The sequence below is a fragment of the Macaca fascicularis genome, chromosome 13 (assembly GCF_037993035.2).
Source record: "Macaca fascicularis isolate 582-1 chromosome 13, T2T-MFA8v1.1".
NCBI lineage: Eukaryota > Metazoa > Chordata > Mammalia > Primates > Cercopithecidae > Macaca > Macaca fascicularis.
Window position 1 is genome coordinate 104,325,791 of NC_088387.1, and position 23,374 is coordinate 104,349,164.

At 41.3% G+C, this 23,374-nt stretch overlaps 1 protein-coding gene across 7 annotated transcripts in view; it reads right to left on the reverse strand.

Annotated features, from left to right (window-relative positions):
• Positions 1-2,633: 2,633 nt before the first annotated feature.
• The window catches only part of KCNS3 (potassium voltage-gated channel modifier subfamily S member 3), a 55,782-nt gene continuing 35,041 nt past the window's right edge, over positions 2,634-23,374 (reverse strand). For 4 of the 7 annotated variants that reach the window (XM_005576492.5, XM_005576491.5, XM_065527372.2 and 1 more), the window contains 2 exons: positions 18,090-18,281; positions 2,634-4,641 (listed from right to left, as the gene is read on the reverse strand). In XM_005576492.5, the coding sequence (XP_005576549.3) occupies positions 3,107-4,582 (1,476 nt within the window). In that variant the 5' untranslated portion in view covers positions 4,583-4,641; positions 18,090-18,281 and the 3' untranslated portion in view covers positions 2,634-3,106. Of the gene's footprint in view, positions 4,642-18,089; positions 18,282-18,400; positions 18,423-22,307; positions 22,652-23,374 lie in introns of those variants that run through there. The other 3 variants (XM_045369740.3, XM_074012286.1, XM_065527373.2) reach the window with 3 other exon arrangements.

Below are 23,374 nucleotides of genomic sequence, written 5' to 3' on the forward strand. Positions count from 1 at the left end.
ATCAGTGAAGGTTTTATCTCTAACATCAAACTGAACTCACCAGATCACCAGACTCAGAGACTAGTGCCCCAAACAGCTCAGGTGTCACCTCCTCCAGGAAGCCTCTTCTCTCTTTGCTCTCTCTCTCCAAACAGAGAGAGAAAGAGGTGAGTCAATTGACCCCTGTTTCCTGTTGGCCTGAAGGCCCCCAGAGGATAAGGATGGAGTCTCAGTCTGCTATTCCCGGAGGCTGCCCTGAACATACATCAGAGCAAGCGCTCAGGAAATGCTGAATGAAAACAAGCGGAAGTTGAAACAATCTCCAGGGCAGAGGGAATGGGAAAGAGAAAATCGACTCAGGTGGGACAGGTGCCTGGGGAGTCAATGGCCTTCCAAACCTCCATAAAGAACTGCTGTGGATGAAAACAGATCTGAGGAACTGGAAGGAGAAAAAGCGGTCGCAGGACAAGAAGAAAGAACTGGAAAGAATTGCAGGATAAAACTCCTCAAGTGGTCGGGTCTCCCACAAATGAACCCTGATACCCAGGACCAGTCAACACAGAAACAGGCAGTGCCTCAGTCCCCAGCCAGCATCCCTGCAAGTGCGTGTTCAGCCACTGACTCAAGCCTTGGAGAAAGAAGGAACCCAGCATGTCACCATGTGGGAATGAAGAAGAGGAGCCCTTTGTGGATAGTGGGGAAACTCAGAGAGGCTAAAATAAACACAACAAGGCGCTGCAATTTGTGGCATGGAGGCCTAGGGATGTGGCAGGGATTCTAACTGAAGAGTATGGCAGGGATTGGGCTGAGAAGGAGTTGAGGGAAGGGTTTGCAGCTGGCCAAGCCCAGAGGGAAGCCACCATCGCCACTCATGCCACATAGCAAGCCGCTCTCCAGCAATTAATATGAGACACAGGCAGAAACCCAGTTCCTACACAGGTCCAACTATCAAAGCTCCCCTTAATCTACTTGCTCTCACCAGCGAAGAGACATTTCTAGGCTCTTACAGAGCCACAGTTTATGCTTTGTCTGCCATGCAGTGTCCTCAAGGACGGATCCTCAGAGCCTGTTCCAGCTTCAAGGGGCATTCTAGAAAACTGTCTCTGTAAACAAATGTGTCTGATTTCTGGATTAGGAAAGGAAAGATACATAAGCCAGCATTTCCCCCTTTCAGCTCACATCCTTAAAAAGTCAAAGTTTGACAGCATTTGTGGCTCTTTGTCCCTTCAGATGCACTCTGTTCTGATGTTTCCTTAAATCCACTCCCTAACACGGCAGAGCAGGGGGCAGTGAAAAGCACAGGCCCTGGAGTCAGCCTCCTGGGTCCAGAGCCCAAGCCCACTGCTGACTCTTGAACTTTCGCAAGCCACTTTCCCTGCAAACCTTAGTTTCCTCATGCCTTGAACTTATGCAAGTCACTTTCCCTGCAAACCTTGGTTTCCCATTTTAAAATGGGAACAGTAACAAACTTTTCTTCCGGGGTGTTGTAATAAATAAATGCAATTATACAGTTAGCTTATTATTACATTATTATTGCTGCTGTTGTTATTACTATTACTACTGTTACTATTATTACATAAGCAGTCTTCAGTTACCTCACCACTAATTAGAAAATCTTTGATAAAACAAGATCCCAAATTCTATTGCTGTGCCTCAAAACTATAGTTACTCCAATATCAAAAATGCATTTTGGAGAAAAGATTTTTTTAATGAGCAGGGGGTAACACACATGCATGTAATAAACCTCCAGATTTAAAAGTGGCCATAAACACTGTTTAGTTATATCCATCTCAGAAGCCATAGAAACATTAAGAGGAGTGATGAGTCAAAGAGTTACCTATATCTGAAAATGCCCTTCTTTCAATGAAATGCATCTACAAACATAACAAATCCACGTGGCTCTTCCATTGGGAAGATTTCAGGTAAAGAATCCCATAACCAGCCCCTGGTGGCATGCATGAGAGTCTCCACACGTCTCCAAAATTAACACTTTAGCTAAATTCTCTCCACATGGGATAGAATTGCTCTGCCACTGTCTGAAAATGCATAGGTATGTCTTCTTTCCTTGTGAGAAGTTTCTACACGAGATGCAGAAATTACCATCTCTACGGCTATTGGAAAATGTTGGCTCATTTTATAGCTGCTGGCATAGCTTTTTCCAGAGATTTAAGTTTCACTCCTCTGGTCATAATGAATCACATCTGTGTGTTTGTACAACATTTCTCCCTTCTTCCATTCACTGAAAGTATTCCTGCCTGTGAATGTGTAGGTTTACTCTGCTCTGCAACATTTTTTAGGTAATGAGATTTTGTCTTAGCAGTATACATTATTATAAAATTCAAAATATATACTGAAGAAATATCTGTAAGGGCACACGCTTCATTCATATATGCCTATTTGGAGGGTGTCCCAAACACCTACATGTTTAATCAGTTTATGCTGGACAGCACAATTTAGTCATGGACATGTTCTTCTATCTGCCAACTCCCATCAAGTCTACTGAAAAAAGAGCATATGCTTGGTACATACCCAAAATTCAAAACGTAAAGAAAGGAGGGCTCTTGGTACTCCAGAAAGAACATTTTTCTTCCAAACCAATCCTGAACATACTAAAATGTAGTTACTCAACATAAAAACACACAACCAAGACATTCTCCATACTGAATTAGGAAGTTTATTAGGCTCCTAGTTTCCATGTTTAGAACATGAGCATGGATTGACATGCATTGTCTCATTTTGTGGATCTCACATGCATGTCGTCTCAGTCAGCTGGACCTCTGATTCTACTCATGAGTAATTTAAAGTTAGCTCAATGTGAGTAAATGACAAACACAGAATGATGCATAAGCTGTAGCCACAAACCCCACCCAATGCCATTTGTCTTATATTCCAAAACCATATCACAACTCTCTCGTAAAAAATAAATTTCAGAACAAGGCATTTAATTGACCTCACAGAGAAAAATAAAGACAATTCTATCATTTCAGAATTCAGCAATGAATGTCCAACTATGGCTGAAAGGTACACCCTGAGAATTAAATGATTTTAACGAACCCATTGAGGTTTATAAAGCTGTGTTAACCTAATGTCGGGAAAGGATAAGAGAAACAGGCACAAACACCCCTGCTCATTTTGCTGTGCAATTCTCCAAGGAGGTGGTGTTACAAATGTCCTCATTGTCTTCAATGCTTGAAGCGTCTGTGGAGTCGGGATCGCTCACCACAATGCCTACAGAAGAGAGACTGGTAATGAAGGCATGCATCCGCTGTGCATAAATATCCCTAATGTTAAAGTAAGGTAGCTCATGACACTTCTCTGGTACATCCTCACTGCACTGGTCCACATCAATGTCCTTTTGCTTCTGGTAGTACTTGGAAAACTTGTTGAAGATGATGGTGATGGGAAGGGCCACCACCAAAATGCCACAGATGATGCACGTGCTGGCGATGAGCTTCCCCGCCAAGGTGACTGGGTGGGTGTCTCCATAGCCCACGGTTGTCATGCTGATGGTGGCCCACCACCAGCAGATGGGGATGCTGGTGAGGCTGGATGTGTGGTCATCTTTCTCCACAGAGTAGATAAGCACAGAAAAAATGGAAATGCCCACAGAGAGGAAGAGAAGCAGAAGTCCAACTTCATGGTAGCTGTGCCTCAGTGTGGCACCTAGAGACCGAAGTCCTACTGAGTGCCGGGCAAGTTTTAGAATTCGGAAAATCCTCATAAGCCGTAGGATCTGGACCACCTTGCCCATGTTCTCAATATCCTCACTCTCTTCCTCCTTGGTGTCTACAGCCAACGTGGCATAGAAGGGAATAATGGAGACAAAGTCAATGATGTTCAGAGGGTTTTTCCAGAATTTCTTTTGACAAGGAGCGGCAGCCAGCCGGACGGCAAGCTCCCCGGTGAACCAGGCAATGCACGCGATCTCCACTCCTTCCAGCACTGGATCATCCACTTCTCCATCCTCATTCTGGAACTCCGACATGCTGTGAACGCACATGGCCACGATGGAGGCCAGCACCACGCTCAAGGAGGAGATAGCGATAAGCTTAGCAGACAGGCAGTGTGCTGGGTTCTCCATTCTGATCCAGATTTTCTTACGGAGCTGACCAAATCGCTGTGTGTCAAACTTCTCCAGCTCTTTCTCAAACAGAGACGACTCTTCAAACGAGGAGTCGGTACTCACGTCATGGCTTTTCTGATCCCAGTCCTTCTCGTGGTTTTCCTCTTTGCGTTCCTGGTAGCGATTGCTGCAGCAGGAATCAATGAAGAGCTCGTTGATGCCCCAGTACTCGATCTCCTGGCAGAATGAGAACACGCACAGCTCCTCCATGACGTGCAGCTTCCCCGTGTAATAAAAATTCAAAACATATCTGAACAAGGAGGGATTCCGATCAAAGTAGTATTCCTTATCAGCCACACTGTAATCATCACACAGCTCCAGAATGGCCTCCTCAGAATGGCAAGTAAGCAGCTTCCCCAGTCTGGTGTGAGGAAACCGCAGGAGGGTGCTTTGGTCAACAGACTGCTTAAAGCCCCCCACATTCAGGTTGACAAGTTCCTCGTCCTGTCCAGGGCGATGGAAAAACTCACCAAACACCATGGTGGATACAGGAGGCAGAGTGCTGGCTGGCAAGGGAGACGAGGAAGATCAGGCTGCACCTGGAAAGAGCACAAGATGATATTAGCACTCTGTCCTGCCGTGCCCGGCCAAGCTTATTTTTAATCTGCCCTTTCCAGGATGATGGGCTACATTAAAAGCAAAGCAGGAAATGCAATAAAAATGAATACATTATTATGCATTATGATCAGAAGAAAATCAACACAAAACAGATTTTCCCCCTAAAACCTCAGGATTTTGGGAACCCATTTTCTTTAGGAAAGAGAAAAGATGACAATATAATTTTTATGAACGCTAATTGCCATTTCTGTGTTCATTAAGCATTCAAACTGTACTTCCCAACCTTGCCCCCCAAAATACAATGCAATTTAGCTCACTTACATAATATAAGCATCTCCAGAGATTCAAGCACAGGCTCTTCATGTTTGGGAAAACTCAATTCAGATGTGATAGGCTAGTTGCTGCCAGGCTTGAAGCTCATCCCTTCCCATCCCTGGGGCTTGGTCATGCCCCCAATGCACACATCAAAGGGGGCTCAGCTCAGCTCTTACAAAGGATGTGAGTTTCCCTTTGCGTATCAATGTTTTACTCCTTTAAGAGAAAGCCCTACTCCCTATGTTTGGATGTGGACAATCAAGAGGATATAATTATCTCCCTGTGCTTAAGTACCTTATATCTTAAAGATATCATTACACTTCATGAGATGGTGTTTCAGGAACATCCACATGAAAAGCACCTGACTTGGGAAAACCTCTTTATGGTCATTGCACTATCAGTTTCCTGACACAAACGCGCTCCACCCCCATCTCCTCCTTCCCCTCACAGACAGTCCCCATGTGGCCCTAATCTATAATTATCTTTCCATAGATCGTCTATACTGGGTGAGCACATGGCCTGTTTTTAGTTCTGACACTAATCAGGATGCACCAGGTCCATTTCTCAGAGAGAAAATAACAGCTTTTGATCCTCACCCAATGCAATGATGCTTCCTCAGAACAGATGATACAAATAAAAGGAGACTGTCATATACTGAGTCCCCACCTGATACTACTGGATGCCTTTACACATTATGTCATTCAGTCCTTCCAACACTATATGGTAGCTGGATAGAAAAATGGGTACTGCTCTCAGACTCTCTAGGTACATAATAGGTAAATGGTAGAGCGAAGATTTAAACCCAGGTTGAATTAATTCCAAAGTCCAGGTTCTCTCCACTACATAGACTTCCCCCGCCTTCTTCCTTTTTATAATCTAATAATCCAACGTGAGGCATGCTATGTGAGAGGTCAGTCAAGCATCTTTGGGATTACTGAGAAAAAAGCAGTGACCTTAGCTGGAGAAGCTTCATAGCAGAGGTAATATGTAGCTCAAAGGTTCAAGTGGAGTCCACCTGATATGGTTTGGCTCTCTGTCCCCACCTAAATCTCATGTTGAATTGTGATCCTATGTGTTGGAGGTGGAGCCTGGTGGCTGGATCATGGAGGTGGTTTCTAATGGCTTAGCATCATCCCCCAAGTGCTATCTCGTGATAGAGTTCTCATGAGACCTGGTTCTTTCAAAGTGTGTAGCATCTCCCCCTTCACTCTCTCTCTCTCTCCTACTCTGCCATGTAAGACATGCTGGCTTCCCTTTTGCCTGCTGCCAGGATTGTAAATTTCCTGAGGGCTCCCCAGTCATGCCTCCTGCACATCCTGCAGAACTGTAAGTCAATTAAATCTTTATAAATTACCCAGTCTCAGGTAGTTCTTTATAGCAGTGTGAGAACAGACTAACACACCACCAAACTGAAAGGAAAAGGACATTCCCACCAGAGGCATCAAAGGGTAGACAGAAGCCAGATTGTGAAGGACCCTTTACATCAGTCCAAAGAATCTGGATTTTATTCTGTCAGCAAGATCACTAAAGGGTCTTAATCAACAAGTGGACATAGCTATGTTTGTGACTGTGACTTAGAAAGCCACCAATGACAGCAGCATGAAAGCTGCATGGGGCAAAAGCTGGGCCCAAGAAGACAGGGCTGCAATAGAACAGGTTAGGGGTGGCAAGGACATGGACACACACAGTGGCATGCATAGAAAGAGGAAGTGATAAACTCAGAAGAAGTTTATAAGATAGAATCTACAGGATTCGGTAACTGACTGGAAAAAAAAAAAAAGGACAAGGAAGCAGAAAGGCCAAAAGAGGATGTGTTTTCTAGTCTGTAAAAGTGGGCAGACAGTAACACCATCAAAGGGAGCAGAAAGGCCAGAAAAAAATCTCTTTCCCCTTATGTTTATGGAAAGGCAAGGTTGTCTGCAAGAGAACAAATTCCTCCTCTGAAAAAAAAGAAAGGAAATAATAAAGATTAACATGCAAATAAATAAATGGAGAATAAAATTAAAAACAGAAAAAAAATCAACAAAGCCATTGGTCATTTAAGGCAATCAACAAAATTGACAAATCTTTAACGAGGCTAATCAAGAAAAACTGAAATTACTTTGAGAGGGCAAGACAGATGGATCATTTGAGGCCAGGAGTTCAAGACCAGCCTGGTGAACATGGCAAAACCCCATCTCTACAAAAAATACAAAAATTAGCTGGGCATGGTGTCATGCATGTCTAGTCTCAGCTACACGAGAGGCTGAGGCATGAGAATCACTTGAACCCAGGACGGGGAGGCTGCAGTGAGCTGAGATCGCACTACTACACTCCATCCTCAGTGACAGAGTCAGACTCTGTCTCAAAACTTAAACAAAACAAAGGAAAATAAAAAAATGAGAGAAGATTCAAATTAGCAAAATCAGCAATGAAAGAACAACACCACTATTGACCTTACAAAATGAAAAGAACTATAAAGGAATACTATGAACAACTTCTAACTTCATTAGATAACCTAGAATACTATCTAACTTCATTAGATAACCTTGATGAAGTGTACGAATTGCTAGTGTCGACAAAAAGAGTCAAACTCTGTAAAATACTTAAAGAGATTTATTTTGAGCCAAATACGAGTGACCAATAGCCTGTGACATAGCCCTCAGGATATCCTGAGAACATGTACCCAAGGTTGTTGGCCTACAACTTGGCTATATACATTTTAGGGAGACACAAGAAATCAATCAATATATGTAAAATGTACATTGATTCTGTCCAGAAAGCCCAGAAAACTGGTAGCTGAGGTGGGGGAGCTTCCAGGCCATAGGTAGATTCAAAGATTGTCTGATTGGCAATTGGTTGAGAGTTAAGTTATTGTCTGATATGGTTGGGCTTTGTATCTCCACCCAAATCTCAACTCCAATTGTGATCCCCAAGTGTCAAGAAAGAGAACTGGTGGGAGGTGATTGGATCATGGGGTGGTTTCCCCATGCTCTTCTTGTAATAGTGAGTGAGTTCTCACAAGATCTGATGGTTTTATTAGGAGCTCTTCCCGCTTTGCTCATCTCTCATCTGCTGCCATGTAAGACATGCCTGTTCCCCTTCTATCAGGATTTTAAGTTTCCTGAGGCTTCCTCAGCTCTGCAGAACTGTGAGTCAATTAAACGCCTTTTCTTTATAAATTACCCAGTCTCGTGTATGTCTTTATAGCAGTAAGAAAATTGAATAATACTGTAAATTGGTACCACAGAGACTGGGGTACTCCTACAAAGATACCCCAAACTGTGGAAGCAACTTTGGAACTGGGTAACAGGCAGAGGCTGGAACAGTTTGGAGGATTCCAAAGAAGACAGGAAGATGTGGAAAAGTTTGGAACTTCCCAGAGATTTGTTGAGTGGTTTTGGCCAAAATGCTGGTAGTGATATGGACAATAAGCCCAGGCTGAAGTGGTCCCAGATGGAGATGAAAAACTTATTGGGACCTGGAACAAACACTCAGTCTTGCTATGCTTTAGCAAAGACAGTAGTGGCATTTTCCCCCTGCTGTAGAGATCTGTAGAACTTTGAACTTGAGAGAGATGATTTAGGGTATCTGGTGGAAGAAATTTCTAAGCAACAAAGTATCCAAGATGTGACCTGGGTGCTCTTAAAAACATTCCATTTTACTCATTCACAAAAGATCATTTGAAATTGGAACTTTTGTTTAAAAGGGAAGCAGAGCATAAAGGTTTGGGAAATTTGGAGCCTGATGATGCAATAGAAAAGAAAAACCCATTTTCTGAGGAGAAATTCAAGCTGGCTGCAGAAATTTGCATAAGTAACCAGGAGCTGAATGTTAACTGCCAAGACAATGGGGAAAATTTCTCCAGGGCATGTCAGAGGTCCTGGCGGCAGCCCCTTTCATCACAGGCTTAGAAGCCTAGGAGGAAAAATGGTTTCATGGGCTAGACCCAGGGCCCCACTGCTCTGTGCAGCCTTGGGACATGGCACCTGGCATTCCAGTCATTTCAGCTCCAGTCATGGCTATAAGGGACCATGAAGCTCAGACCATGGTTTCAGATGGTGCAAGCCCCAAGCCTTGGTGACTTCCACGTAGTCTTGGGCCTGTGAGTGGATAGAAGTAAGAATTGAGGTTTGGGAACCTCTGCCTAGATTTCAGAGGATGTATGGAAATGCCTGGAAGTCCAGGCAGAAGTTTGCTGCAAGGGCAAAGCCCTCATGGAGAACCTCTGCTAGGGCAGTGCAGAAAGGAAATGTCGGGTTAGAGTATCACATGGAGTCCCCACTGGGGCACTGCCAAGTGGAGCTGTGAGAAGAGAACCACCTACTGTCCTCCTGACCCCAGAATGGTAGATCCACTGACAGCTTGCACTATGCACCTCGAAAAGCCACAGACACTCAACACCAGTCCATGAAAGCAGCTGGGAAGAGGGCTATACCTTGCAAAGCCATAGGGGTGGAGCTGCCCAAGACCATGGGAGCTCACCTCTTGCATTACTGTGACCCAGATGGGAGACATGGAGTAAAAGGAGATCATTTAGGAGCTTTAAGATTTAATGGCTCCCCTGATGGGTTTCAGACTTACCCCTTTGGGGCCAATTTGTTTTGGGGCCAAAACAATCCTTTGTTTTGGCCAATTTCTCCCATTTGGAATGGGAGCATTTATCCAATGCCTGTACCTCCATTATATCTTGGTAGTAACTAACTTGCTTTTGATTTTAGAGGCTCCTAGTTGGAAGGACTTGCCTTGTCTCAGATGAAACTTTGGACTTGGACTTTTGAATTAATGTTGAAATGAGTTAAGACTTTGGGGGACTGTTGGGAAGGCATGATTGGTTTTAAACATGAGGATATGAGATTTGGAAGGGGCCAGAGGTAGAATGATATGGTCTGGCTTTTTGTCCCCACCCTTGAATTGTAATCCCCATGTGTCAAGGGAGAGACCTGGTAAGAGGTAACTGGATCATGGGGGCAGTTTCTCCCATGCTGTTCTCATGATAGTGAGTGAGTTCTTACAAGGTCTGATGGTTTGATAAGAGGCTCTTTTCTCTTCTCTCACCACTCTCTCTTGCCTGCCACCATGTAAGACATGCCTCTTCCCCTTCCACCATGATTGTAATTTTCCTGAGACTCCCCCAACCCTGCGGAACTGTGAGTCAATTAAATCTCTTTTCTTTATAAATTACCCAGTATTGGGTATGTCTTTATAGCAATGTGAAAACAATACATTGTCTAAAGACTTACAATCAATAGGAATGTCTGGGTTAAGATAAGCAGCTGTGAAGACCAAGGTTTTATCATGCAGATGAAGCCTCCAGGTAGCAACTTCAGAGAGAATAGATGGTAAATGTTTCTTATCGGAATTAAAGAGACTGCACTATCAGTCCTAAGGTTTGTGTTGATGTTAATGCTGGTAAGCTTTTCCTGAATTTCAAAAAAGAGGAGGGTATAATGAAGCATGTCTGACCTCTCCTTCTCATCATGGTCTGAACTCATTTTTCAGGTTAATTTTGGAATGCCGTTGGCCTAGAGGAGGGGTCCATTCAGATAGTCAGGAGGGTTTAGAATTTTATTTTTAGTTTACACTAGAAAGACATGATCTACACAAACTAACTCAAGAAGAAAAAGGAAATCTGAATAAACCTATTTATTAACAAGTAAAGATACAGAATTTGCAATTTAAAAAATGTTCTTATGGAAAGCTCACGTACAGATAGCTTTGCTGGTGAATTCTACCACAATTACCACCAATCTTTCACAAACCCTCCCAAAAATTAGAAGAGAAAGGCATACTTCCCAGCTCCTTCTATGAAGCTAGTATTATCCTAATACCAAAATTAGAAAAAGACATCACAAGAAAACTACAGGCCAGTATCCCTTATGAATACAGATGAATAAATCCTCAACAAAACATCAGCAAACCAAATCCAGCAACATATAAAAAGAATTATATACCATGAGTAGTGGGATTTATCTCAGGAATTTAAGGTTAACTTAACATGTAAATCAATCAAGGTAATATAAATACTAAAGAAATAATGAAAATGACATTATCATCTCAAAAGATGCAGAAAAAGCATTTGAAAAAATCTAGCACTCTTTTGTGATTTAAAAAAAAACTCAAAAACTAAGAATAGAACAGAACTCCTCCAATTTGATAAAGAGCATCTATGAAAAACCCACAGCTAAAAACATATTTAATGATAAAAGACTAAAAGCATTTCTCTTAAGATGAGGAACAAAACATGAATGTCCAATCCCACCACTTCTATTCAACATCATACTGGAAGTTCTAGTCAGGGAAATTAGGCAAGAAAAAGAAAGAAAATGCATCCAGACTGAAAAGGAAAAGTTAAACTACTTCTATTTGCAGATGATATGATCTTGTATATAGAAAATCCTATGGAATATATATACGAAAAAAAATTATAACTAATAAATAAGTTCAGCAATTTTGCAGGATACTAGATTGATATACAAAAAACTCTATCTCTGTACACTAGCAATAAGAAAATACAAATATGAAATTAAGAAAACAATCACATTTTCAATAGCATCCAGAAAAATAAAATATTTAGAAATAAATTTAAAAGTGGCATAAACCTGTAAAATGAATACTACAAAATGTTGTTGAAAAAATTAATGAAGAAATAAATGAATAGAAAGACACCCAATGTTCATGGATTAAAAGACTTGCGATTGTTAAATGGTAATACCCTTTAAATTAATTCATAGATTAAATACAATTCCTATAAAAATCCTAGCTGCCTTTATTCAGAAATTGACAAATTGATTCTAAAATTCTAAAATTTCAGAAATTGACAAATTGATTCTTAACACACTTGTCAAAAACCAATCAATAAACTGAAAAATAAGCCCATATGGGCTTTTTGATTGATTTTTGACAAGTGTGTCAAGACAATTCAACAGGGGTAAGAACAGTCTTTTCGATAAATAGTATTGGAACAACTGGATAGCCACATGCAAAAAAAAAACCTAAATTGTATATGTATCCCACACTATATATAAAAATTAACTTTAAATATATCAAAGGCCTGAATGTAGGTGCTAAAATTATAAAACTCTTAGAAGAAAATATTAACATAAATTTTCATGACCTTGAGGTAGGGAATGACTTCCTAGCTATAACACTAAAATTACAGTAAAATGAAGAAAAAATAGTTAAATTGACTTTATCAAAATGTAAAATGCACTTCAAAGGACACTATCAAGTCAAAAGACAAGTATCAAGAAAACAAAAAGACAACCCACAAAATAGAAGAAAATATTTGCAAATCATATATCTGATAAGGATATAGTATCCAGAATAAAGAACTCTTTTTTTTTTTTTTTTTTTTTTTTGAGAGGGAGTCTCGCTCTGTCGCCCAGGCTGGAGTGCAGTGGCCGGATCTCCGCTCACTGCAAGCTCCGCCTCCCGGGTTTACGCCATTCTCCCGCCTCAGCCTCCCGAGTAGCTGGGACTACAGGCGCCCGCCACCTCGCCCGGCTAGTTTTTTTGTACTTCTTTTTAGTAGAGACAGGGTTTCACCGTGTTAGCCAGGATGGTCTCGATCTCCTGACCTCGTGATCCGCCCGTCTCGGCCTCCCAAAGTGCTGGGATTACAGGCGTGAGCCACCGCGCCCGGCCTCAGAATAAAGAACTCTTACAACTCAATAATAAAAAGACAAATAAACTCCTTTAAACTAGGCAAATAATTTTGATAGACATTTCTATGAAAACATATAAATGGCCAAAACGTACTTGAAAAGATGCTCAACATCATTAGACATTAGGAAAAGGCGAATCAAAATTACACTGAGATACCACTTCATACCAGTATGATGGCTACAGTCAAAAACTAATAATAATGCAAGTGTTGTATTATGATACATCAGGTGTTGGCAGGGATGTGGAGAAAGTGGAACCTTTGTGTGTCACTGGAAGTAATGTAAAATAGTACAGCCATTTTAGAAACAGTTTAGGCCCATTCCTCAAAAAGTTAAACAGAGTTACCACATGACCCAGCAATTCCATTCCTGGGTATAGTCCCAAGAGAACCGAAAACATATGTTCAAACAAAAAATGTATGTAATGTTCATAGCAGCATTATTCATAATAGCCAAAAAGGGGAGATAATCTAAATGTCCACCAAGGAATGAAGTTCTGACATAGACTACAACCTGGATCAACTTTGAAAACATTATGCTAATGAAAAAAGCCTACTAAAAAAAAAGACAATAAAAGATCATATATTGTATGATTCCATTTATAGGAAATATCCAGAATAGTCAAAACTATAGAAACAGAAAATAGGTTAGTGGTTGCTGGGGGCTGAGGGTAGGGGAGATGAGTACTATTAATGGATTTGGGTTTCGTTTGGGGGTGATAAATATGTCTTGGAATTGGAAAGTTGTACAGTCATGAATATACCAAGAACCACTGCATTAAACACATTTTTTAAAAGGTAGATTTTTGCTGTATTCAAAGCATATCTCAATAATATTGTCATTTAAAAAGGGATTCCATCCCAGCACTTTGGGTGGCCAAGGCAGGAGGATCACTTGAGCCCAGGAGTTTGAGACCAGCCTTGGCAACACACCGAGACTCCATTTCTATTTATTATTTTTAAAATTATGATAAAAATAAGTGAATAAATAAATAGGGATTCTAGATAATAATTAAAAAAAGAAATAATAGAATTAAAATCTTGCCATTTTGTAACTCATAATAAAATAATAGATCTAGGCAATGATCATCAATGGCTGATAAAATCCAGATAAAAAGCTGATGGGGAATCATAACAGAGATCAGAGTTACAATATCTGAACCCATTAATCAAGCCTAATGTAACAAAATAACTAGATTTTACTGAAACAAAATAAATATTTTAGAGGAATATGTTCAATAATACCAAAGGGGTGCAATCAGCAAAATCAAGACTGGGAAACCTTACAGGACAAATGACACAGATCAAATAAGAGGCATACAAAGCCAATATACAGACTTTGTATAGATCCTAATTCTAACAAGCCAAATGTTTAATATATATACATATGTATATTTATTTTTTTCATATATATATATATACACACACACACATGAAAATCAGGGACTTTTGAAAACTGATATGGTCTGGCTCTGTGTCCCCACCCAAATCTCATGTCAAACTATAATCCCCAAGTGTCAGGGAGGGGCCTGGTGGGAGGTGACTGAATCATGGGGGCAGATTTCCCCTTGCTTTTTTCATGATTGTTAGTGAGTTCTCACAAGATCTGGTTGTTTGAAAATGTGTAGCATCTCCCACTTCACTCTCTCTCGCTCTCCTGCTTCACCATGGTAAGATGTGCTTGCTTCCCCTTCGCCTTCCGCCATGATTTTAAGTTTCCTGAGGCTTTCCCAGCCATTCAGAACTCTTAATCAATTAAACCTCTTTCACTTATAAATTACCCAGTCTCACTTAGTGCTTTATAGCAATGTGAGACCGAACTAGTACAAAAATCAACTAGATACTTGATATTATTAAAAAGTTATTGTTAATTTTTTAGTGTCCCAATAGTAATATAATTATGTTCTTAAAAGGAAACCCTTATCTTTTGGAAATACATACTAAAATATTTATTGATAAAATTACACAACATTGGGGATTGATTTCATAATAATACATGGAAAGGCAGGAGCACTGATCATACAAGATGGCTATGAGTTAATCACTGTTGCAGCAGGAGACGGGTAGGCACACAGGAGTTTAACATACTATTTTATTTTTGTACATGTTAAAATTCTCCACTAAAAATGTTTTAAGAAAAATGTACTAAGCATCTTTTTTCAGGCTATGCACTGTGGAAACTGCTTTCATATACACTATTATTCACTCTTTTATTCTCAACAACTGGTGCAGTACATAGACACTAGCAGGCAATGAGTACATGTAACTGAATGAATGAATCATTTTCTTTAATTCTCTAACAGCCCTAAGTCGTAGACCTTAGACTCCCGTGTTGCAAATGGGGACATCTGAGGCTCAGAATTTGCCCAACGTTGTCCAGCTTTTACTGGGCAGATTCTTTTCACGATGCCTCAAATATGAGTATTTGAAGATTTTTTTTAAGTGGGAGGAGGTAGAGACTGGCTGATGTTCTCATTTGCATATTATGTCAGCCATACTGTAAGGACATTGACGTTCACACACTGAAGTCACATGGGGTCTCAAATGAGACGCATCTGAGGGTACAGTGGCATTGGCCACAAAGTAGAAGACCCAACTGCTATTTTCATTCTCTTCTTAAAGCTAAACTTAGCTTCACTGTATTGATTTTCCTCCCTACTATCAACCCAAATCACTCATGGTGAGAACACTATATATACAGTATTTGACCACTTTGTCCCTCTTGGTGTTTATAAGGTTGAAAAGAAGAAAAATATGTCAAAAATCCAAGATACTCACTGGCAGCTTAAAATAAAAACTACCATTGATTCAGTTGCTTCCAACTGGCACCCTGTAAAGCTTTTTCAAAGCCATTAACCTCTTATTTGCCTCCTCTTGGTCCACTTCCTGCTCTTGTTGCTTCATGCTCTCAAACTCACCTAAGAAAATATTCTCAAAATTGTGTCTTTTCAAGGCTGACTCATACACATACACACAAGCTCATGACTGTCTCTGATAATGCACCTGCTTTGCTCAGAAAAGTAATGAAAGTATTATAATACAAGCCAATTTTTCTTACTGGACAGAACTGCTTTTTGGTATCAATTTCATAAAAGTAAATAAAAACCCAGATTTGTTTTTCCTTCTTGTTTTGTACATGTCCAAAAATCTATATTAATCCTCTTACATCAAAGAAAAAAATACACCATTTTCAGTATTTAACACTGCCTTCTTTTTGGAACATTATTCTAAGAGTTTTCTTTTGTTCTATTAAATTTAAAAAGAAAGCTCATTTCAATTTTTTTAAAGAGTAGGTCATGCTAAATTCAGTTTCTGGTCATGCCATGTGGTGATATACAAAATGGGAAAACCAAGCAAATGTAAACAGAATTAGAAACCTAAACTCAATCTATACCCATGTCTCCTCCTTACCACCCTCCTACCAGGCGCCTCCCAGGTAAAAGTCTTCTCTTACAGCATTGTCTGAGCATGGCGAGGCTCCTACATGGAGCCATTACCTCCAGTAGCTTTCCAAGTGGTGCAGCCCAGTCCACTGAGAAGGCTTTCTGTAAAGTGTAAGCCCCACTGGCCAAACAGGCAGGCAAGAAAACTCGCTGCCAGGTCTGTTCTGCACTTGACATGTTCTGACATCATGGGCCACAGTCAGACAGCACACCAATGACACAGGTCCAGAAAGTTTGCAGGGTCCCAGGGTGCTCTATTTCAGAGCATTCATAAACTGAATGCAACGTTAAAACGTTGAACTTAACAAAACAAAAACTGTGTCCTCTTATTCATGCTGAATTATCAGCAGCAACTAGCAAAAAAGAGGGAAAGACTAGGATTCTGAAAACTTGTGTCTGAGCTCCCTCTTCTTATGTGCATGACCTTGGGCAGGTGAAGCCTTGATCTATAGAAGGAGATTATAAACCCACCTTGAGGATAAAATAACAAATGTAAAAGTCTTTTGAAACCATAAAGCATGAGACACATGTAAAACTGTATTCCAAAAATAAAAGATTGATATAACGGTATTTCTACCTTCTCCCACTTCCTTCCTCTATTCCCTTCCCTTCTCTTACTCCCACCAACTGGTACAATCACATTAAAGTTGTACTCACTCCCTCTGGATCTGTATTTAGTGTGACTGCTACTCTCTGGAAACTCCAGGGATCTCTGTAATTCACACAGCTCATCGCCAAGCAGAGAGCTGCTCAGAAGGCTGAGTGATTTAGTGAGCCAAGCAGCCAGAAAGCTGTCCTTTTTGTAAAAAGCAAAGAATCATAGACGATAGCTTTTCAAACAGAAACAGGAAAAACCTGGACTTTGCCACAAGAGGGGCCCCTAGCCCTGCTGCAAATACTCCATCACATCTCCAACTGAGCCAGGTTGCTTGGAATCATGCACATATAGAGGTCTGTCATGGGAAAGCTCTGTTGCCCAGAGGGGGGAGTTTTGGAGAATTTAGGCCCAGGCCAAATTAATGGTTCTCCCTTCTCTACCTCCCCACTGTATTCACCCTCTCCCACAGCTCATTTGTGTACACCTTGATTTTAGCACATATCACAAGGCGTTATGATGTTATCTACAATTCTCCTTATTCCCCACAAGTCTGACTGTTGCTCAGTCTAGACTCCAAGCTCCGCTGTGGAAGGAACCATGTATCATCCTCTTACAGCTATAGCCCCTTATGCTAAGTGCTGCCCATAATCTAGTAAAAGATACTTGCTTTTATCTGGAGGAATTAACAAAAGCTGTTACTACTTTTGTCAAAGAGCTAACAGAATGATCTAGAACAGGCATGGCAAAATTAAATACCTCCGGCGACCAAACAAGTCAAACAAATGAGATGGCTGGGGATGGTGGTGAACTGTCCCCACTTATCTAAGAGGCAGAGGCTACTCAGCACTGGAATCCTTTTTAGGAACAGAGGCCCAGTATAGACGTATCATTCGGTCTTCCCAGGAGAACCTGGAAACCCTGATCCTTATGTGCAATATCTCAAGTTTAGTTAGAATTGATCCAACATGTTTTAAGCATTATGTGGCTCAAACAAAGATGTGCCTCTGGGCCAGGTACATCTGATGAGCTACCCAGTCTGTGACGTAAGCCAAACTCTGACCAATTCCAGTCCACAACATACATTTTAAGCCAGACTGGCTAACATGAACACAAATGGAATCTAGTTACAATAGCAGTAGTGTCATTCTCTCAAGTCTGAACTATAAATGTCAAAAAGGGAGAGGGAGGAAATGTGAAACACGGCATTTTCTAAAGCTGTCCAGTGGTGTCCCTTAATGTAACTCCAATCTAATCCTTCAAGACCAACACTTTTCTTCCCATAGTCGTCTGTCCCAACTGCCCAATCGATTTGACCATCCATCAGAAGAGTCTAACTTTCATCTTTCTCACTACACTGGAAGGCTCATTCTCATCCTGCTTTGATAAATAATGGTGCTTGAGAAAATAAGATAGAATGGCAACTCTTACCCTTGAGGTGGAGATGCCACACGCTCTGCCTTCATCCTGCCCGGTGGGACGTCCATCATCATCCAAGACGCTCTGCCCTTCTCAGCACACTGGAATGTGTGGTGCACATAGGCATTTGGTGGCCAAAAAGAAGGGAAGAATCCTGTTCTCTGGTTGTACAGGCCAAAGCAATCACTGGAAAATCACTCTCACCTGCAGAAAAAACCATCAGCCAAGCTGTAACTGCAAGGAACAAATACACCCAAGACATTCTATCTCAGGATCAGCACTCTGGGCACTTTGCTGATGAGACTCAAATCTGAAAGCCCCACCTAATTCTCAGCATGTGGAGGGTGGTCTCTTTCCCCTGTGGAACCATCACTGCCAGTGGACACGTGCTAGGTTTAAGGATCCTCGGAACTCAACAGTAGTGAAAGTCTTAGAACTCGTCTACTGGCAGAGGCCACTAAAACATCTAAAGACAAAATCAGGCACTATAATTAGGGCTGCAGTTACCTACTCCCACAAGGTTTCTTACAGAAGTGTTATTCTCCCAGCTAATTCATCAAGGATATACTTGTAAGCTTCTAAATGAATGCATTCTAATCCATTTCAAAATCCAACTTCTGGGTATTACTGCTATAACAGAATTAACACTGCTGCTCTAATTTGAAATCAATAGATTTCAAAGGCTGGCCAAATTCAATGTTGCTTTATTTGCCCATTATTATATTTCACAGATCAGAAATGACACAGGTGTAATCACAGTTTCTGTGTGTGATTATGTGTATGAAGTGTGTGTTGGGGGGTATGTTTTAAGTTTCTGTCACAACAAACAAAAGCCAAATTTCAGTTTGTCTCTGAATAAATTTTAAAAAGCAAAAAAATTCCAGTTTCCACCCAGGTAAGCCTTGCCTCATGCTGATGCATTCCCATACATTGGCACTAGCTTCTAAGCATCCATCCATTGATTTTCATGTTTTTCAATCAACACCAGGTCCAAAAGAGGGAGAAAAAAAAAGAAGAAGAAGAAAATATTGATTCTGAGCAAAAAAAAAAAAAAAACATGAAAAAAGTGCCTCTGGCTAGGTCAGTCATTAAACAAACATTCGCTGTGGTTTATGATCTGCTGGGCATTATCTTAGGCATTGGGATTATAAACCAGATGCAGTGCCTGCCCCAATCCCCCAAGAGCTCTCAGGCCCAAAACCAAATAAACAAGTGAATAGCATCCTAACAACATCAAGGGGCAATGGAGGGGGAATGAAGCAGGAACACAGTTTCCAAGTTGTCCCAACAACAGCAGAGCAATCCTTCAGCACATCTGGACTTTGCAGAGGGGTAAATTCCCACCGCCAACAGAGATGATACTGAAGAAAGATCCAGAAGCAAAATGCAACTCCACCCAAACTGAACTTATAAGATGCTACACTTAGCAGAGGAGGTAGAGAAATCTCAACAGGGTAAGTAAAATCAATTCAGGTGCTAAACTCCTCCTCCTTCCTCCTCCATGCTTTCCTCCTCCTCCCCTTCCTCCTCCTCCTCCTCCCCTTCCTCCTCCTCCTCCTTTCTCCCTCCTCCTCCTTCATGCCCTCTCAGTAGCATGTCCTTGGGTCACCCTCAGTTCTCTGCATTCCAATGAAACACACAACTGCTGCTGAACCTTGGTAAAAGGATATAGCACACACATAGTCTTCCTTTCCCTATCAGATGCCTTTCCAACTGTAGCACATTTTAAGGGAAGGTAGGATTAATCTGGCTGAGAGGTAATTAATAAATCACTATATTAATTACTAAAGAAAAAATAACCAAATAATTAGGCTAGGCAGCATTTCTAAGAATCCCCAAGCACTACCTAAAGTTCATTGCACTGGCTTACCACAGGAAGGTCAGGGCCGGTCCAGGGACAGACTGAGAAGTTAGCCAAGTGTATCCTTTTTATAGCACTAGTACCTAATGGGCCTTTAGTCTATGTCTAATGAATAAATGACATCCCAGGCTGTCCCTTTCTCTCCCCCTCCCTGCAAAACTCAGAATTCCTGTGCCTTGCCCCATTTTCCATCACCATGATTCCAATCCAAAAAAAACTGGACTTTTAGACAAGATGTAACACCAGACAATATCTCTTGTTATGAATTTATGTAAATTAGCACCCCTCTAAGAGCATTCACATTCTAAGTGTGATTTCTCAATATAAAATTATAACTAGCATCTTCTGAGACCCACAGGAAGCCAAGTATCTTTTTAGGAGTTTTATACACATCTCCTCTGCCCTCAGCCATGATAAGTGGTATTATTTCCATTTAATAGGTGGGACATTGAGGCTCAGAGAAGTGACCTGTCCAAAGTCCTACACCTGAGGTGCACCACAGCCAGGAGTGAAACTCAGGTGGCTCTGCCTGAGATCAGTTAGTGTGGAAAATCAAGATCTCTCTTAGTTGTCGGGGAAGGTCAAGCAGGGATTGCGGGGAGTGGGCAGAACATGACCCAAGCCAGCAGGCAATGGGGAAGAAAAATGTGTGCATCCAACATATCCTCCCATTCCTGCCTAACAATCCCATCCAGTGTTTCCATTTCTCTGTGTTCCTACCAGCCCAATCCTTGTTGGCTTGTTCAAAAGAAAAGAGCATTGTTTGTGACTTAGCACTTAATAGATTTCTGACTTTCCTGAGTGATTCAGCCTGATCCTGGAAAACACACTAAGCTCACTCAAGTATTGCCACCTTCTGCAGAATTCCCTCCTTTCTTCACAAAACTCTCTGCATCATCCTTGTACTTCCCTCCAGGGTGGCTATATTTCCTGGTGGGTTGACTACAGCATTCAAAAGTGAACAAGTGACTGCCTCTGTTATTGAGAGGGAAAACGTAATGACTAAGTGGCATATTGGACTCTTTCGTCTTCCAGACACCTGATACCCAATCGTGGAACAGAACCCAAGGAAAAGCAAATGGACAGCAGACAGTCCACATGAGTGAGAATGACTCCCTGCACCCTTCTCCCAGGTCTCAGAATCATAGGAATAAGGTTGCTCTCCAAAAACCACAAAATCAGTGCCTGATGGATCAAAGCAGACACTCCAAGTGACACTGCACCATAAGTCTGTGTCCTCTGTACTTGCACAGAATCCTGTGTGGCCCCATCACTGTTCTGGCCATAATCTTCTGAAATGTTGTCACACCAGTACCACCCACTACACTGGGAGAAAGCCTCCAGTTAGGGACAGTATCCTAATATCAATCTTCATATTAATTATCCCTGTCACAGAGTAGTGCATAATACATTTTTTGAACCAATTCCTCTTCCCTGAGCCAATAAGACTAAATTAATGAAAAGAATAAATATGGATAATGAAAGGCAGCTGGTAAGTAGTAGAAGCAGAGAAGGAAAATGTGAAAGACTGAGGTAGGTTCCCAAGACCCATCCCAGCAGTGGTGAAAACAGAAGAGTCTCATCCTGAAGACTCAGCACGTCCAACTCAAATGGTGGGACATCTCGAGTAGGGTCTTGAGTTTCAAGACCTCGGAGTTTCAGGTATCTTTATAATCCCCAAAGACTTCCCTTTGTTCTGACTCCAGGCTCCCTGAGGCATCTCCTGCTGATCTGGGCTCCCACACACCTTGCTATCAAGAGCAAATGAGCTATACGGACAACACAGGTGTCTACTCTGCTAGTTCTGTCTATGACTGTACTGGAACTTAGTAAGACAGCAAGAGGTGTATTTATGCAGTTTCCTGTGAGTTTCTATGCAAGTCAACCTCCTACAGTTTGATCAGCTCTGGGACACCTGAGAGTGAAATGCTGAAGTTGCAAGGTTAAGAGATAGCTGACTCCAACCTGTGATAATCTTACCTGGAAAATGGGACCTGTGAGTACCCTCCTGGCAGCCAGCTGGCTTATCTGGAGATATCCTGACCTTGAAAACTTCTATGGCAGGATGTCTCAGCCTCAGCACTATTGGTGGGGTCAGGTAATTCTCTTGTGGGGGCTGTCCCATGCACTGTAGAGTGTTTAGCAGCATCCCTAGCCCCCATCTACTAGAGGCCAGTTATACACCACCTACCCATCACAATGCTGTGACAACCAAAAATGTCTCCAGATACTGCCAATATCCCTTGGGGATCAAAGTCATCCCCACTTGAGAACCAGTGCTCTACAAGTAGAGTAAAAGAACCCCAGGCAGCTGTTTGGGAGCTGGAAGGTCAGAAGGTTTGGAATGACAAATTGTACTAATACTTCACCTGCTGACAGGGGCTGGGGATACCCTCCCAACACTTGTTCTTTCAGAATTCAGTCATGGCATTTCCAGTGTCATACAACCAAAACTTTAAAAATGAAGAAAGATAAAAGCAAGTTTAACCTTTTGTTGAAACTCAAACCATGCTTCATGCAATTTGAGTCTAAAGGTTAGTGAGTCTGTCTTAAATTTTCCAACATTTTCAATGCCAGAATGATATACTGTGCACATGCACTAATCTAGTTTCAGATCTCTCGCCTGCTGCAGCTCTCTGCAGGTAGTGCTGCTCCTGCTGAATACGCCCACTCCTCACCAAAGCTCCAACCTTGTGGAGACTAATTGGTGTCCCTGGAAAAAAATGCAAATTCATGTCAGTTTTGTAGTCTTGCTACCACTCATCAACCACAGACTCACTTTTAATAAAATCTGAAAGCAATAAAATTATATGAATAGTAACAAAAGGTGAAACTCAACCCTACTTCTCTCTATCTGGCTTAACTAATGAAAATTGTCACCCAGTGTTTTGCTTAAATAAAATTAAAATATCATAATCATACTGCCATAATTGGATTTAGCGTGCTGGAAAAAAAATTGTACTGATATTTAAATCCTATAATCCAAAGCAATCAGAATCAAACATCTTCCAGTTGATTCAGACAGGGCATTACTAAGAATATCCCTCCACTACTCACTCTGTCCAAATTTAACTCTGTCAAATTTCAAGAAGTACCTTAATATGGCAAATCCTTGAATTAACATGATTTTTTAAAATCTGTCCCTAAAAGAAAATGAAAACTTCTCAGGGTCTAATATATTCAGGGACAAACCAGTAAGTGCTTTCTAAAGCAAAGTTTCTAAATGACTTTTGAAAGGTTAGTATAAATTATATTTTTCTTGGTCATTCAGAGTGAGTAAATGCCATACCAACTGCAGAAATCCCAAGACTTGACGCATGGGTAACTAAACACCACCTTCCTTTCCTCTTGCCCTATGTTTCTAGACAACCTCCCCCTGGGGAATGGAGGGGAGGCAGCAGGGATGCAGCTGTGTCACCTCCACAAGAAAATCTAG